A 17,793-nucleotide genomic window follows, 5' to 3' on the forward strand; every position below is an offset into this window, starting at 1 on the left:
GTGATTCCAACTCCAGGCTTTAAATGGCTCTGCAAGCCGCTGGACCTTGTTTTTCTCACCTGAAAAGCAGAGACGCTCCTACCTCTTGGGGCAGGCCGGTGGCCAGCTAAGACTTAGGTAAGTGCCCAAGGAACCGCTTCGAAAAAAGATTCCAGCAAGGTTCAGGGCCCTTCTCTGTTCTCGCAGGTAGGTTTCACTTTGCGCTGCCCCGTCTGCCTGGATCAGATCGAATTTCTTTTCCTGGTACTTGGCAGTCTGTGTCGGCATTTGGCACTCAGTGTCAATCTCAAACTGTCAATGCAGTTTGTGTTCGTGATTTATCTGTGCGCCTCCTGTGGTCCCTAGGGCTACGCGCTCTGCCCACTTCCGTTCTCAGTGTGGCATTTGTTGGCCCTGTCTCTTTCTGGCCAGGCCTGGGGACTGACTGCCTTTGGCCTCTTTCTCTGCAGGTGGAAAAGTACTCCAAAGGTGAAGAAAAGGGTTTGTCTGCATACCGGAGCCGCTCCCCTCCCTCTCCTTCTTCTAGTCTTTTCCAGGTTGAGAACCCACCGGCCCTCAGAGGTAGTCATCATTCACCTTAGTGAAACCACTTTCCTCCCTCAGGATCTCCGATTCCTCTGTGTAAAATGAAGTGAAATTGCATCAGAGCTTGCAAATAAATGGCTAGTCTGAGAGCCAAATCAGCTTGCTCAGACTTGATTAATTTGCCCTGAGCAAGCAACATTGCGGTAGAGTTAGTATACCGTATCTCAAGGGCTCATTGGATGAATGCATACACTGGGTAACCATCACGCAAAGCAAGATACAGACCTTTCCAGTCCTAGCACCCTTCTCCAGTCAACCCACAAGCTTTCCTCACTTTTCACCATTCGCTTAATGACTTAAAATATTTGACCTGAATGCCCTAAAGGACATCCTTCACAGACCTCACCATCATCATCTCGTGTTGTCTTACCTGCCCAGCTTTTCTTCTCTATATAGTCTGTAAGACTATTTTTTGTCTTACTGAGGATCAAACCTGCAGCCTGGTGAATGCTAGGCATTTGCTCTAGCGTTGAATCACCTCTGGTCCCTTGCTGGTGCTCAAGTTTAGGACTTTAGGAGTCCCGCTCTTCTTAGATAAAAACAAGCACACAAAAAACCAACCAAACAAAACTTGCACCAAGAGCCTTTGGTATTGTGTTCCCTGGAGCACAGCAGGACCTTGAGTTGCAGGGATAAGCACAAGGAAGCAGCATGCACAGGCATGCGCTTTTCCAGGGAAGCAGGTGGCTAAGGCACCTGACTCGCTTCCAGCGGTTACTGTGGCTTCAGGGCCTTCCTGGAGTCAGACTCCTGGCAGCACAGGACAGCAGCAGCTGATGATGCTCTGTGGCACAAGCAGGGCCTGAAGTACTGTTCTGGAAACTTTGCCTTGAAGTGCACTGTTCAGGCCTGGCTCTCTGGTCCTCCTGACTGACGGCCTTTTAGCAAATTCATTCTTGCTCTCCTGAATCAGGTCGGTGGCAGCTCTGGCCTTGGAGTAAAGGCCAGTGATGAGCTTGTGAGCCACAGCATGGGTAGAACCACTCACGAGACATTTTTCAAAGGGAAGAGCTGAGGGAGCCCAGGGGATCCTGGAAAATGTTCTGTGATGGAAGAAATGGACATGCAGGACATCTGGACAGCCTTCAGCTAACAGTGAATGTTGGGTAGAAAAACTGTAAGAGGCAAGCAATGAGATACTTCAGTATCTTCTTCTTTTCAAACAGCCCACATGACGCCAGGTCAGGCATGGGCAAAGCTTTTCTGTTTCCATTGTGTTCTCTGTCCAGTTGATGGGAGTCTTAATGCACCTTGAGAGTTCTGGGGGAAAACAAACAGGGCAGGGCCGAGGACCAAGTAGGTCAGGAATACCTAAGCATTCTCTTCTTTCTTCCTTCCTTTTTCTTTCCTTCTTTCTAACTTCCTTTCTTGTTTTTTGAGACAGGATCTTGCTATGTAGCCTAGTTGGTCTCAAATTTGTCACCCTCCTGCCTGGCCAGGATTGCCCAGTCTTAGCAAGCAAATGAGACTAGGGTAGAAACTCAGGCTAAAGGTGCTCCCCCCACCCCCAGCCCTCTGGTTAGGTGTGGAGCTGCTGTTTTTAATGTGCTGTTTGCAGCTTTACCTAATTTAGCTAACTGTGCCAAGAGGCTTAGGGGACATTTCATTCTTCATGCCCCATGAGAAAAATCAAGATTAAAAGAGTTTCTCTAACTCTTAAGTTTGGTGAGTCATATGTTCCCAGGAATTTACCTATTTCTTCTAGATTTTCCATCTTTTTGGAACACAGGTTTTCAAAATATTCCCAAATGATCCTGGGTGCCATTAGTATCTGTTGGAACAACACCATGCCCACGCCCCCCATGCATTTCATCTCTCTCTCTCTGAGACAATTGATCTGGAAGTCACTCTGTAGACCAGGATGGCCTTGAACTTAGAGAAATCATCCTGCCTCTGCCTCTAGAGTGCTGGGATTAAAGGGGTGCGCCGCCATTCCTTGCTCTAACTTCCCTAATATTGGCCTCCTTTTTCTTATGACGAGTTTGGCTATCAGTTGTCAATCTTGTTTGTCTTTTCAAAGAACTAACTCTAGGGGCAGGGGAGATGGCTCAGTAGTTAAGAGCGTTTGTTGCTCTCTTGTAGAGGGCAAGGGTTCAATTCCCAGTACCACACGGTGGCTCACAATCACCCTTAACTCCAGTTCCAGGGAATCCGGTACCCTCTTTTGACCTTTGTGGGTACCAGGCACACACGTGGTACACATACATACATTCAGGTAAAACACTCATGCATATAATCTTGAAATTATTTTAAAAGAACTGTTTCATTTTTTTTTTTAATCTCTCTAGTCTCTGTTTTATTACTTTCTATCTTCTGGTTTGACATTCCGCTTGTTCTTGTTTTTGAAGACCTTGAGGTGCACTGTTCAGTTGTTTTTTGTAAGTTATCTACCACTCAGGAGAAACACTTCTGTAATCCTAGTATTCAGGAAGCCGAGGCAGGAGGATCACAGCTTGGAGATCAGATTGTCTCAGAAAAAAGTTGTGTACTCAAGGTTGCACAGCTGGGCTCTTTCTGAACCATGATGGACCTGCGTGTGCATGTGGAGTCGGGGCGTGCAGTCTGTCAGACAGCTGGGTTTGTTCTCAGTCTGCACCTTCCCACTGCAGCACTCAGCTTGTGAACTCAAGTGGGAGCTCGGGAAATGTTGAAGCACTGAGTGTTTTTCTCGGTTGACAACTTATCTACAGTTCAGGGTTCTTTAGGAGACCATGCTTTTTGTTTTGTTTTGTTTTATTATTTTATTTAATTTTTTTTTCTATCATCAGCTTGATACAGTACAAATTCTTATCCTAATAGTGAAATGTTTCATTGAGGCTTGCCCAGTGATTGAGTAAAACCAAAACTTATAAGCCACAGCCAACCTAGGGTCCCCCCTGCTAGGTAGCCTCCCTGGATCTGTGGGTTGCAGTTTGATTGTTCTTTGCTTTATATCTAGTATCCACTTAAGTGTGAGTACATATCATGTTTGTCCTTCTGGGTCTGGGTTACCTCACTCAGGATGGTATTTTCTAGATCCATCCATTTGCCTGCAAATTTCATGCTGTCAGTGTTTTTCTCTGCTGAGTAGTACTCCATTGTGTATATGTATCACATTTTCTTAATCCATTCTTCAGTTGACGGGCATCTAGGTTGTTTCCAGGTTCTGGCTATTATGAATAATGCTCCTATGAACATAGTTGAGCATGTATCTTTGTGGTATTATTGAGCATTCCTTGGGTATCTGCCCAAGAGTGGTATGGCTGGGTCTTGAGGTGGATCGATTCCCAATTTTCTGAGAAACCGCCATACTGATTTCCACAGTGGTTGTACAAGTTTGAACTCTCACCTACAGTGGAGGGATGTTCCCTTTGCTTCGCATCCTCTCCAACATAGACTGTCATTAGTGTTTTTTGTTGTTGTTGTTGTTTGTTTTTTTGGTTTTTCGAGACAGGGTTTCTCTGTGTAGCTTTGCGCCTTTCCTGGAACTCACTCGGTAGCCCAGGCTGGCCTGGAACTCACAGAGATCTGTCTGTCTCTGCCTCCCGAGTGCTGGGATAAAGGCGTTCGACACCACCGCCCGGCTCATAGCCATTCTGACAGGTCTAAGGTGGTATCTCAGAGTCGTTTTGATTTGCATTTCTCTGATGACTAAGGATGTTGAGCATTTCCTTAAATGTCTTTCAGCCATTTGAGATTCTTCTTTTGAGAATTCTCTGTTTAGCTCTTTAGCCCATTTTTTAATTGGATTGTTCAGTATTTTGATGTCTAGTTTCTTGAGTTCTTTATATATTCTGGAGATCAGCCTTCTGTCAGATGTGGGGTTGGTGAAGGTAAAGATATGCAGGCCTTGAGATTTATATCTTTTAAGAATCAGAGAAAGACTTAATTCTAGGAAAATATATTGGCCTCTGGACACAATCAATCAATCCTGCCATCTCTGAGAAGCGCAGAGTCCCAAGCATACATTAAACAGGAGTCCAGCATAATGAAACCCTCCAGGACAACAGGACCCCACATTAACTGGCACTGCAAAGGGTTCGGGGCCCCTGGTATATAATGGGAATATTTTAAGACGTCCCATTCTGTAGGCTGTCATTTTGTCTTATTGACCGTGTCTTTTGCCCTACAAAAGCTTCTCAGTGTCAAGAGGTCCCATTTATTAATTGTTGCTCTCAGTGTCTGCGCTACTGGTGTTACATTTAGGAAGTGGTAGGATACCATTCTTTAAGACTGATTTTATTTCATATGTACATATGTTTCATTGAGTGAGTTTTGTGTGCACCATGTGCATGCAGGAGCCCTGAGGAGGCCAGAAGAGGGTGCCAGGTCCTCTGGAACTGGAGTATTAACGCTCCGCTCTACATGAACAGCCTCCAGGAAGGAGCTGTGTGAATACAACCTAATGGGGACACAGCTCTCTGCTCTTAGATACAGGCTAACGTACACACTTAGGAAAAGGCAATAAACATTCCCTGCAGGGAAATGGAAACAAGGGTTCCCCTGGAGTTACACCCTGACTGGGCTGCCAAAGCTCCTAGCATCATGTTCAAAAGCTGCTCTTCCCAGTGTCACCTACCCACTCTGTCCTTGACCCCCACCCACAGGCACACAGACCATGCCATTCCCACTGTCTCCAGGCATGTGCCGAGGGAAGGACCCAGGAACGCCACAACTCTGGCTTCTCTGAGCTACCTCAGCCCCAAGTATCCCTGTAGGAGCAGGAAGTAGAGGTGGCCAGCCCTGGGCTTCATCAAGCTTTGGAGCAGCATCAGATGTCTTTGTCTAACCCTAATTCCAGGACCCAGGCTCTCCCCCTGGATCCCACATAAAGGCTGTGGCCAGTTTCGGGTAACCTTGGTTACGGCAGATCTTTGCCCATTCTTGTATTCTAGCCCAGCGCCTGCTCAGTTTGGGTTTTCTCTCCCGTGATTGCTGCTCCTCTGGATACCAGCTACTTCAGGTCAGGGACGGGCTATGTAGCAGGCACTCATACTGCACTGATGCTCTTTGCTCAGTGGCTTTCTACTTTTGTTGGCCAACCAAATGGAGACCAATGTCTCAGGCCCTTGGCTTCCTCTCCTCTAAAGTGGAATCTGTGGAGTGCCTGAGAATGGATGTGGAAGCCACCTTTCAATGACAGACTTTGAGACATTAGCTGTGAGAACCAAGGATAATCACTGGGCTTCTGAGAGCTTTGTGTTCTCAGCCTTTGCCACTCTCTGCTCCCAGCTTGATCCACATGCATTTTTTTTTTTACTTGAACACACAGCAGGATTCTCCAGAGTCCAGGCTTACTGGCTGTCCCCCATCTGATCTCAAAGCCCAAAGCTGACCACGTGAGTTGGTCTGCTGGTCACCACTGTTTTGACTCTAGCCCCCAACTTCTGACCTTCAGCTGTAATACACACACACACACACACACACACACACACACACACACACACACACACACACACACCCCAGGACTCAGCCTACTCCTTTCCCCAGCTCTCTAGCCACACGAATTCCGATGTTCTAGCTGTCATGCATATCTGCGTCTTTGCTCTGCTCGACCTTCCCTTGGTCTAGAATGTTGCTTTTCTTCCTTCTCAGTCCTGCTTAGACTCAGGTCAAACGACTCTTCATTTGCAATGCCCTTCCCCATGTCACTCCCCTGGTAAACTCCTTTTCATTGTGTTTCCTTCCTTCTGTGATTGGACTGTGTAAGGCCAGGTGGGATTGCTGTGTAAGGCTTGGCTGCCTCCAGAGTAACCTTGAAGAGATGTCTGCTCATCTCTTTTCTGTTTCTGTGATAAAATACCTTGACAAAAGGCAACGTAGGGGAGGGGACGGTTTATTTGGCTTATAATTCCAAATCACAATCCATTTTGGGTAAGTCAAGGCAGGAACTCAAGCAGCCAATCCCATTACATCCACGACCAAGAGCAGAGCACATCACTTGCTTGCTTAGTGCTCAGCTGGCACTCTCTGCTCACATGAACCTCACCCACGGAATGGCACTATCCTCCATCAGTTAACAGTCAGGGCAGTCTTCCACCGGCATGTCTACAGTGGGCCAACCTGCTCTAGATAGTTCCTCATTGAGGCTTCCTCCCAGGTGACTGCAGCTTGTGTCGAGTTGACAGTTCACCAGCGCAGGAGGTAAAGTGGTACATGCACTGTGGGTCAGAGCAAGGCCTGTAAGTTGAAGGTAGAGGAAGCAAATGAGAGCATTATACCGGCATGGAAGACTGGCCCTTCTGGGTGATCAGGGTCCCCACAGGCCCCGAGGAAGGCTTGCCTGCCCGGGTAAGTCCACCGAAAGCCACTCTACTAAACCCCCATGAGGGATTTCCCTGCCAGGACTTCCTTGCACTAGTCTCTGAGATTAGATTGGTCTCATCATCAGGTGGCCTGCTGCCCTAACCACCCACAAGTGCTCACACCCAAGGTCTCCAGGGTCGATGTTTTTGGGGTAGCTGGAACACCTTGCTGCCCTGCTGGCCATTCACTTCCCAGCACTAATACGGGCTTTTGGAACCCAGGGGCATGACAGGGACAGCAGACTTCCCAAAAATGCTTATGCTGCTGCCCCTTGAGGGTGCTGTGTGGATTAAAATACATGTATTAATTTAGCTTCGAAGAGGAAGGATATTGTATTTGGATTTTGGCAGATGTGCTGAGTTTGGCTTGTAAACTCGTAAGCCATTTCTTGTTATAATCTCACACATTCCCAAAACATGCTTGAGGGAGAGCCAGTGAGTTGGTCCCTCATGTAGAACTGAATGTGAAATTCAGCAGGCCAGATAGCATTGATTAGGCACCAATGTTAGCGCCATCTTTACTCAATAAAAAGGTTGAAGGTAAGCTACTTTGAAACCCTCTCAAATTCATTCACCAAAAGGGGGTCCTCTAGCAGGGTGAGGCAGTGCACGCCAGCAGTCCCAGCAGTTGAGAGGCTGAAGCAGGTGGATCATGAATTTGGGGCCAGCCTGGGCTATACTACAGTGAGACCCTGCCGTAAGTGGGGAGAAGACCTTCCAACACTCAGCTCCATATTAGCTTGGGATGTTTGTGCAAGTCCCACAGAAGGTTGACTTCTGGTTCTTAAAGTATTGAGTAAATCTGCCTACGGCCAGTGTTCAGGCTAATCCCCTAAATGCACCCAATCTTGTTGTAGGGCGAAGGCTGCAACAGAAGAGTATTTTAAAAGGCCTGCTTATTCTGTCCCTCCCTGCCTTTGTCCTGAGTCCAGAAGACCCAGCTAAACCACAAGCTGGAGAGCTGGAAAGAAACGTGAAGGCTGGAGATATGGCTCGGGGGTCAAGAACACTTGCTGCTCTTTCATAGGACTTGGGTTCAGTTCCCATCACTGACACGATGGTTCACAAACATCCCTAACTTTGGTTTCAGTGGATCCAAAACCCTCTTTGGTCCTCTGAGGGTACCAGAAACGCACAATGGTGCACATACACCCATGCAGACAAATACTTATACATATAAAATAAAATCTAAAAAAAGATGAAGGTTTTGATGAGAATGATAGAGGTCTATGCACAGAGGAGGGCGGTGGGCAGGTCACTCCTAGGACATACCCTTTCTTAGAGCCCAGGGGCAGAGAGCACAGGAACACCAGGAAGAAGGTTAGAGGCAGGGTGAGCAGCCTGCCAGGGTGAAGCAGGGCTCTGCTCAGAATGTGGAACAAGGGACGCCTTAGTGGAATTTAGGGAGACAGGGATGCAGCGACAGGGAGAGAATAATCTCCCCAAAGTCCCTAGAGTGAAGCGACCCAGAAATCCCCCGCTACCACATCCATGTAGCACCCGTATGGTGGCCAGGCAGGTCTGCACCCGGCAAGGCACATTGAGTGGCTCACTTGTCTACAGAATTTTATGTTTTCCTCCCCACCCCTTCTCCCTTTGCAGGGTCTCATGCAGTCACGGCTGACCTTGAACTCTCCATCTTCCCAGGAAATAACACAATAAGGTCTGCCTACTTGGCTAGTTAGTGTGTTTCTCTCTCCTACAAGTGAGGCAGGGTACAATGCGAACTTCCTAAGACTTCAGATTCCACTTCTCTAAGAAGACTCCTGCAGAGGTGGTAGGGTCCACAAGCAGCAGGTCCTCTGTGCTGGTTTTCTCTCTAAACAATTTTTATTCCCTTCCTTCCTTCCTTCTTTTCTTCCTTCCTTTTTTTTTCTTTCTCTCTTTCATTTTTCAGTTGGTTTTCTTAATGAAGAAATGTTTTCCAGAACTCTGGAGCACCTCACCTGAGATACATATGGGGCTCTAATGGTATACAATAGCACTTACCTTATACTCCATTGCATGTGCAACAGCACTTACTTCAACACTCCATTGCGTGTGCAACAGCACTTACCTCAACACTCCACTGCGTGTGCAACAGCACTTACCTCATTACTCAGGGGCCATATGAAGCAATCTGCATTACAGTTAGGAATTATCTGAGCCAGGTAGGGTGGTGCACACCTTTAATCACAGCACTTGAGAGGCAGAAGCAGCATTCTATATTTGTATGCAAATGTCATAATGAAGTCCATTATTTTGTCCAATAAATATCACATATATATATATATATATTGGGGTCTCACGCAAACCATGCTGGCCTTGAACCATGCAGTGAAGAATAGCCTTGAACTTGTGACCCTCCTGCCTCCACCTCCTGAGTGCTAGGACTACAGTCACCAACTACCATCTCTGTTGCACTCCTTAGCCCACCTTGAACGCACGGCAGCCTATCTGCTTCTGCCTCTCGAGTGCTAAGTCAACAGGCATGAGCATGTCACTAACAAATACAACAAATACACATGTTCAATGAAAGAAAACAAAAACTCTACGTGCCAGTGAGACGGCTCAGTGCGTAAAAGTGCTTGTGGCTTGTCAAGCAAGCCTGGCAGCCCAAGTTCGAACCAACCCAGGGTAGGAGGGAAACTCATGAAAGCTGCTCTCTGCCCTCCACACTGAGGTTTGTCTGTCTCCCCCCCACTCCTCTGCCTCCCCCCGCCACATGCCTAATTCAAAAGTCAGCACGTCTATGTAAGTATCTCTTTCGAGACAACTGATCACAGCACTTACATGCTCACATAACACCCCTGACCTTTGAAAGGAGTGGATGATGATCCACTTGCCTGCTTCTCTCTTTTGGAAAAGCTACTTTTTTGTTTGTTTGTTTGTTTGTTTGGTTTTTTCAAGACAGGGTTTCTCTGTGTAGCTTTGCGCCTTTCCTGGTACTCGCTTTGGAGACCAGGCTGGCCTCAAACTAACAGAGATCCACCTGCCTCTGCCTCCCGAGTGCTGGGATTAAAGGCGTGTGCCACCACCGCCCGGTGGAAAAGCTACTTTTATAAATTACTATCTGCTAATGAGCAACAAGGGAGGAGGCGGTTATCACTGGATCTCTTTTGGAGCAATGGCATTCTGGGTCCCTCACTGCCCCTCCCTCTTTCTCCTGTCTAAGGTACCTTTCTTCTGTTTCTTACGACCTACCGTTACCTCAAAATGTTTCAATTATATTTTCGTTTTGTTTGTATGGGGGGGGAGGCACACATGCCACAGTACACGTGTGGAGATCATAGGTCAATGCACAGGAGTTGGTTCCCGCCTTCCACCACGGGGGTCTCAGGGATTGAACTCAGGTCATTAGACTTGGCAACAGGTGCCTTGACCAGCTGCGCCATCCCGACTGCCCACCTTTTTGACGTTCAAATCTGCATCAGGTCTGGTTGCCAAACACAAATATTGTCAGTGTATAAATAAAGAGCCATCCACATAAGATATGCACTAATAAAAATTTAATATCATAAACAAATCAGAAAACAGCAATTTTTAAACCATTCACAATTAAAGTGGAAAGAGACAAAATTATAAGGCAGCCATCCATGGAATGAGTTTATGTGTACAAAGGATCCAGAAATCACCGTTGTGTACAAAGGGACATTTGAAATCACCGTTCAGGCCACCAAACCAGGAGAACTGTGATGTTACCACCCCACCAGACTCCTAGCTTACAGGAAGACACCACCCGGCAGAGAGAGAAGCCAGTCTGTTTAGAGCTGTGTTGGGCTGAGCACATCTAAAGTACTACACGTCTGCCAGTCCCTTCCCACCAGCCACACACCTTCAGGTTTCCAGAGCTGGACTGCAATGTCTCAAGACCAAAAAGGTTGTGTTGTAGAGTACCTCCAGCAGAGCTCTTCAGGGGTGAGGCCCAATCTGTACTGAGCAGAAATCTGCTGCCGCAGGACTCCTATAGAATGACTGCAGAGGGTGTTGCCCTGTGCTGCCACAGTCTGGGGCTCTGGCCCAAAGGCAGGAGGAGCATTTTAGAGGTTTGTGCTGTTGGCATACAGTCCCCATGTTGAGAACTTCACTACCATGAGTTTCAGGGCTTAACACACTCTGTTGCTGGTGCGTCCCTCCTAGTTCTAACCCTTGAAACAGAGAGCCAGCCAGTGACAGACTGGTTAAAAAAAAAAAAATCTATGTTCCCCTTTTGACAGGAAATGACACCTCTGAACAGTCCCTCCCTTTCTTTTCTCTAATGATCCAAAACCCCAGAGCAGGCCAACTCGGCTGTCTTTAATCGAGAAATCTGGGGAATAAGGTGGAATGAGGAGGAGAACACACCCCTCAGTGCTGTCCCCACCACTGGCACTCCAGACCGGCTGCCTGGAGGACACCTGCTGGACAGTGAACACAGGAAGGCAGAGCCAAACAGGAACATCGCCGCTCTGCTGATCGAGACTGACAACACCGGGGACCAGTGAGGGGAGTGGATCAGTGTTTTCAACTTCAATTTGCCTTTTAAGAGCGTGCTTGGGCTGGGCGGTGGTGGTGCACACCTTTAGTCCCAGCACTCAGGAAACAAAGGCAGGTGGGTCTCTGTGAGTTCGAGGCCAGCCTGAGCTATAGAGTGAGTTCTGGGACAGCCAAGGCTGTTACACAGAGAAACCTTGTCTTGGAAAAAAAAAAAAAAAAAACAAAGCATGCTTGGACTCTGAAGTCCATCTACGTCTCCCAGAGAAAGGGGCTCCAATTGTAATTAAGATTGCTTTGGTTATGAGGAAGGATGGCCCGAACTTTTTTCAGTTACTTCTTTGGTAGCCCATAATTCCACTGGTAATATGGCAGCAGCTGAAGTATCACCAATGTGTTCAAATGTGTTATCGGATTAAGGCATCCACATCTCCGGAGGAAGTTTTAAGGAGGAGGAGAACAGAACTGAAACACGTTGGAAAGCGAACATCAAGGTGGCCCTCTCCAACGCCTGACACGTGAGTGACCTCTGTCTCCCTAGACAGAGGCTTCTGCCCTGCTGCACGGTTCCTGCTGCCTAAAATGCATTTGAGCCCTATTAAGATTCATATGGCTAATGAGCCTGCTGACCAGGGAGGGAGGAGCAGTCCCCAGGCAGCAGCTCGGGACCTGGGAAAGGCCCCAGCTTTGGAAAGCTCATTACTACTGAGGCCTGGGGGTGGGGGGAGGCAAATTTAGGAGTTTGATGGTTCAGTCCTGGCCAGAGTCCAAGGCCCTCCCCAGCAAGGTATTCTAGCCAAGCTTTTAAGCGAGACGGCAAGGCACTGCCGGATGAGAGAGGTTCTGGCCAGTGCGACAAACCCTGACCACTGCACAGAGTAAGGTGACGGGGTTACTTCTACTCAAGCCAAGTCCAACACAGAACTGGCTACCTACTCGACACAGTGAGTTTCCAGAAAGAATCACGACAACAGTATTTTGGAAGGACTAGACGAGAGCAAACCTTCCCCGAGTCGGCTGTTGGGTGCCTAACCAGGAGAGTCCCCCCCCCGACTTGCACAACCCGCATGCCTTCAGTTTCCCAGGGAGGCAATGGCTACCAGCCTCCATCCAAAACTGCGCCCGCCCATTCGGCTCCCTTCTTCCCTGCAGCCAGCAGAGGGCTCGCAAGTTCAATTCCACAGCTGTGACCCAGTGACAACTCAGGAGAGAAATAGAGGAAACCACAGGCATGCTGGCTGGCATGGGTGCCAGAGAAAAACACAAGAGACGGCACCCACTGCGCTGAAGAAACTAGTCTTGGCTCTCTCTTTAGGTAAAGTGTCTTGAAATGGTACAGAAAATGTAAATTAATACAGTATTATACACCTATGTGACAACACAGGATTTAGACAGATTTTGGCAAACATGGAAAAATCACCTTCGTTTGTTGAATACTTTGTCTCAACTGCTTAAATTTTCAGAGTGTTAGTGATGTGTCAGCTCACAGGAGGAAGTGACATTTTCAAGGCTTGATGAAGTTGGATTTGACACACAGGTAACTTATTTGAAGGAAATGAAGACTAGGGACAATGCTGTCTTGTCACTGTGATTCAGGAGTGACTGTCCTGATGGACGTTCGCCTCACACAGGACTGACGTCACCAGGAGCAGTAAGCAGGACATGGAGGGGCAGGAGAAGAGCACAGCATGGGAGGGCAGGACGCAGACATGATTGCAGGGAGCAGCTTGAGGCCAGCGGCAGACATGCCCTTCCGACACTCCTGTGCCCCCTGCACGGGAGCTGAGAGTGGACAGAAACACTCTCCACTCTGGACAAGGGCCTAGCCAGGGGGCTGCTGGCTGCTAAAAGCAATACTCAGAACATCAGTTCTCAACCTATGGGTTGTGACCCCCACAGGGGTTGCATATCAGATATTTACATTATGATTCACAGCAGTAGCAAAATTACAGTTATAAAGTAGCAATGAAAATAATTTATGGTTGGGGGTCACCACAACACGAGGAACTGTATTAAAGGTTTGTAGCATTAGGAAGGTTGAGAACCATTGACTTAGCAGGAAAGGACAACATACTTTGTAATAGTGGTACTTTATAAAAGGGTACTACAAAGATGTCAGTTACTATCCAAATTCCCAGAAAATTGAACACCCCCTTAATTTCACTGTGATCATACTGTTGTTGAAGGAAAGCCTGTGCCTGAACAGATCCTGGCTCCTCTGGAAGAATGTGCTGCAGACAGGTACCTTGTACAGGATACTTCAGAAACATGCTATAAGACACCAGACCCCTCTTCAAAATGCTCTCCTAGAAGGAAGGGCAGACTCTATTTAGGGAGGCACGTGCAAAGCAGCTGTTCAAGCCTCTAGCCCTCTCCTCTCGATGGATGTCTCTTTCAGGTACAGGCCAGCTGTGTCTCCTGGCCTGCTTTTCCTTACTCTAACCTTTAGTACCCAGAGGGTGAGTGTTGCCCGCTTCTCTCAAGGCATGGGGCACAGGTGCTGAAGCACCAGTCTTACACGGTGAGAACCACGCGAAAACCAATGGGGAAGTGGTAGAGCCTCTAAACGAAGGGGAAACTTGAGCTTAATTACAGAACACTGTATTTTCATAATCGCTATTTCATGGTATGAAGTTCTCCACTTTTCTTTAAAACTAAATTCCATCTTCCCTGAGAATAGGGTAAAGAGAAACATCAGAACTCGGTATGTCCAAGTCCCTTAAAGACAAGACAAAGTCTGTCTGATGACAATGTTCCTGCTACACGCTGTTCCACTTCTCCATGACGGACTCTCATCTCCCTCGGGCTCTAGGAACACGGTGGAGACGGACAAGGCGAGACAAAACACTGAGGAGTGAGGAGCGTCACACGCTAGCTCTTCTCCCTGGATGGCAATGGCCATGGCCTGAGGCCAGAACCTGACCGGTTAATGCTGGTGTCCTATTGACAGGATGAGTGGGATGAGGCAACCCAGAACCAGGGCTGCCACCTCAAGGCGGCTGAGGCCTCTCCCTCCAGTGCTGTCAGCCTTGTGGCTGTGCCCCATTCCACCCACCTCAGGGAGGACATGGACGGTGGCAACATAAAGAAATGTCCCGGCAGAGAACAGCATGGCCACTCCAGTGGCATTGACCTCTGAAAGGGCTTCTTTACTGCTCTGTGAATTAGAAGAGACAACAAGGAAAAAAAGTCACATCAGAGTCGGAGACAGGAGGATGTTCCAACTAAACTGGAATATTTATACCTGGTGCTGCTTGGTACATGGAGGCATCTTGAGATTGGAAACTCTGTCATTTATGGGGAGGTCTCAAATAAAGGCCTAAGAACACCAGTGACAACATACAATCACAGCTTTAAAATTTATTTGAAATTCACAATTTTCATTTTACAGCTACTATGATTTGAGAAAATAAAGAAATAATAAAATCAAGCTAATTAACATCTATTACTTCAAATGTTTATGTTTTTGCAGGGAGAACATTTAAATTTACTCTTACCATTTTGAAATGAAAGCCATATTAACTACAGTTGCTTTTCAAAGCAACTTTCAAGTGCTGGTTAGGAGGTTTCACTCACACCTCTGAGATGGAATCTCAGAACTTTAGGCATAGTTCATTGTTCTAATATTTAACAAGTATCCTCTGTGTACTAGGCCAGGTGCTTGAGATACAGACTAATCGAGATGCAACAGAGGCAGGTGGACCTCTGAGTTTGAGGCAAGCCTTGTCTACACTGTGAGTTCCAGTCAGTGCTACACAGAGAGCCCCTGTCTCTGAACTCTCCTGCCTCAGCCTCCCAAGTGCTAGGATTACAGATGTGGGTCACCATACCTGTCATCATTTGCTAATCTTTATACAACCAGTCACAGTCTTTTCTATTAAAATGAGTAGACCTGTGAGCCAAGGCAATAGGTTAAAGCTTTAGAAAATTGCCCCAGACACAGCATATAATGCCATGCTTCTGGAGTATCAGGAGCTTCCCATGGAAAGTTCTGAAGCACAGCAGTCAGTGGCGTGCTGGCCTCGTATTTGAAAAGGAACCATCAAGGCTGGGGAGGTGGCTCAGTGCAGAGTGCTTGCCCAGCATGTGAGAGGCCCTGGCTTAATTCTCAGTATCAAAAAAAGCTGTCCGTGGGGGATAACTTCTAAAGAACTACCCATTGCTTTAGGGCTCTCCCGGTAAATGGGAAAGAGCTCATTGTTAGACTCAGGACCAACAATCAAAGGCCTGGTGAACAGAATCTAACTACTCATTAACCATTCATTTTCCATATAGACTTTCTCAAATCTTTCCTTTTCTTCCTTTTGACTGTTTTTAAATGAGAAAAGAACAGAAGAGGAGAAGAAAGAAAAAGATGTCTGGGGTTACCGTTCAGTGGGAGAGTGCTTGCTTAGGACGTGTGAGGCCCTGGGGTTCACTCCCACTACCACCAACCAGCCAACCGACAAAAAACCCAGAAGAGTGAGTCAACATTCCTTCTAACACATTTATTGTTTATATAATGATGACTCAGTGACCTTCGGAGGGGACATGGGGGGCTCTTTCCAACCAGCCCTCGATAGTTTGGTTCCAAGATTTTCCCCATAGATTGTACTCACTGACATTTAGGTACAATAGGAGGGATGGTTGCTATGGACAGAACTATAAGGCTTGGAAATGGAGTATATGGGCTCTACGCTGAAAACGGACCTTTCAAGTCTGAAGCTCTGCTCAGGGATAAAGAACTAAAGGACCTGGAATCCCAGCTGCCTACAGCCACCTTTGTTCCAGCTCTACTGTAGGCCACTGAATGGCCTGTCTTGTATGCTTCCTGTGCCTGCCTCACCATTAAATGTTGATTCTGACTTCCTATTTATCTGCCAAACAAAATAAGCATGGCCAGTTAAATGATACTATTTTTTTTTTTTTTTGGTTTTTCGAGACAGGGTTTCTCTGTGTAGCTTTGCACCTTTCCTGGGACTCACTTGGTAGCCCAGGCTGGCCTCGAACTCACAGAGATCCGCCTGCCTCTGCCTCCCAAGTGCTGGGATTAAAGGCGTGCACCACCACCGCCCGGCAAATGATACTATTTTAAATACTGAAATTCTACTATATATTTATGCAAATATTCTTAGAACTGATATCAAAGTTTTCAATTTATATGAATAAAATATTAAATTCATAAAAAAGGACCAACTTGGAATTAAGCCATTTATTTTCTACAGATTTTTTACTCTCAATTTTTGTCTTAGTCTGAGGAAATCCTGTACATAAAAAAATTCAACCTAAGATACCCAGGTTTGTTGAGTCTTTTGATACCGTGACATAATGCTGTCATCTACAACATTCATGTTAGGCAATCATACAATTGAGTTACCAATAAACAAAATTAGATAATATAAAAAACAAAAAATGACATCATGTTTCAGTAAGTCTATGGTTTTGTGTTGGGTCACATCCATTGCTCTCAGCCCCATGCAACTCACCGGCTGCAGGCTGAATGCCTATGAGGGGAACTAGATACATGACCTTATAGTAAGAGATGCTCACACTTACCTTACTTAATCCTAAGTATGTCAGCATGGACATGGCTGGTGCTGCCAATGCAAATACCAGCAAGTGCTTTCTAATTCGATTCCGCTCCAGGCCAGCATGCATCAGGAAGGAAACCAGTCCAAATGCTGCTGGAGCCTGTAAATGACAAGGTGACCCTTATTATCACTTGACAAACAGGGCTTGCTTCCACATAAGAAACATGTGTGGTGTTATCTGAATATGAGCTCTCACAACAGAAACCGAGGCATCCCATCAAGAGCAAGTCTTGCCTTTTAGGAATCAATGTTCTCACATAGAAAATGCTATGTGTAGCTGTATATAGATTTCTTGGTAGTATTGTACACAAAAATTATTTTGAGTTTTTAAATTCTTATTTATGTTATAGTGTGTGTGTGTGTGTGTGTGTGTGCGCGCGCGCGCGTGCGTGCGTGCGTGTGTGTGTGTGTGTGTGTGTGTGTGTGTGTGTGTGTGTGGCACAGTGTGTGTGGTGAGCAGAGGACAACTCTGGGGACCCTGAGTTGTCAAGCTTACTCAGCAAGCACTTTTACCCACTGAGCCATCTCATCAGCCATGTGAACAAAATTCTACACAAAACAGAAATGGAGGGCTGGAGAGATGGCTTACTGGTTAAGAGCACTCGCTGTCCTTCCAAAGGTCCTGAGCTCAATTCCCAGCACCCACAGGTTGGCTCACAGCCAATGATAATGGGATCCTGTTCCCTCTTCTGGCCTGCAGGAGTGCATGCAGACAGAGCACTCATATACACAAACTACAAAATAAAATAAACCTTTAAAAAAATGGACATCAGTAAGAAGTTAGCCATTTGTGTATGTGATACAAAAAAAAGCCCTTTCAAATAAGAGTTTAAGAAAATAGTAGTAAAAAAATTAGCTATGAACAGACGTATTTAATTCTCCTAAATGGAAAGTAATTAAGA

The 17,793-nt window shown here is 46.7% G+C and overlaps 1 protein-coding gene across 2 annotated transcripts in view; it reads right to left on the reverse strand.

The window, feature by feature from the left end:
* Nucleotides 1-10,342: 10,342 nt before the first annotated feature.
* Nucleotides 10,343-17,793, reverse strand: part of Slc39a9 (solute carrier family 39 member 9) — a 46,950-nt gene continuing 39,499 nt past the window's right edge. Inside the window, exons 6-7 of one of the 2 annotated variants that reach the window (XM_052739439.1) lie at nucleotides 16,857-16,991; nucleotides 10,343-14,478 (exon numbers count right to left, since the gene is read on the reverse strand). In XM_052739439.1, the coding sequence (XP_052595399.1) occupies nucleotides 14,248-14,478; nucleotides 16,857-16,991 (366 nt within the window). In that variant the 3' untranslated portion in view covers nucleotides 10,343-14,247. The remainder of the gene's footprint in view (nucleotides 14,479-16,856; nucleotides 16,992-17,793) is intronic. The other variant, XM_052739442.1, reaches the window with a different exon arrangement.

The sequence above is a fragment of the Peromyscus californicus genome, unplaced genomic scaffold (assembly GCF_007827085.1).
Source record: "Peromyscus californicus insignis strain IS unplaced genomic scaffold, ASM782708v3 Scaffold_15__1_contigs__length_86483966, whole genome shotgun sequence".
Lineage (NCBI taxonomy): Eukaryota > Metazoa > Chordata > Mammalia > Rodentia > Cricetidae > Peromyscus > Peromyscus californicus.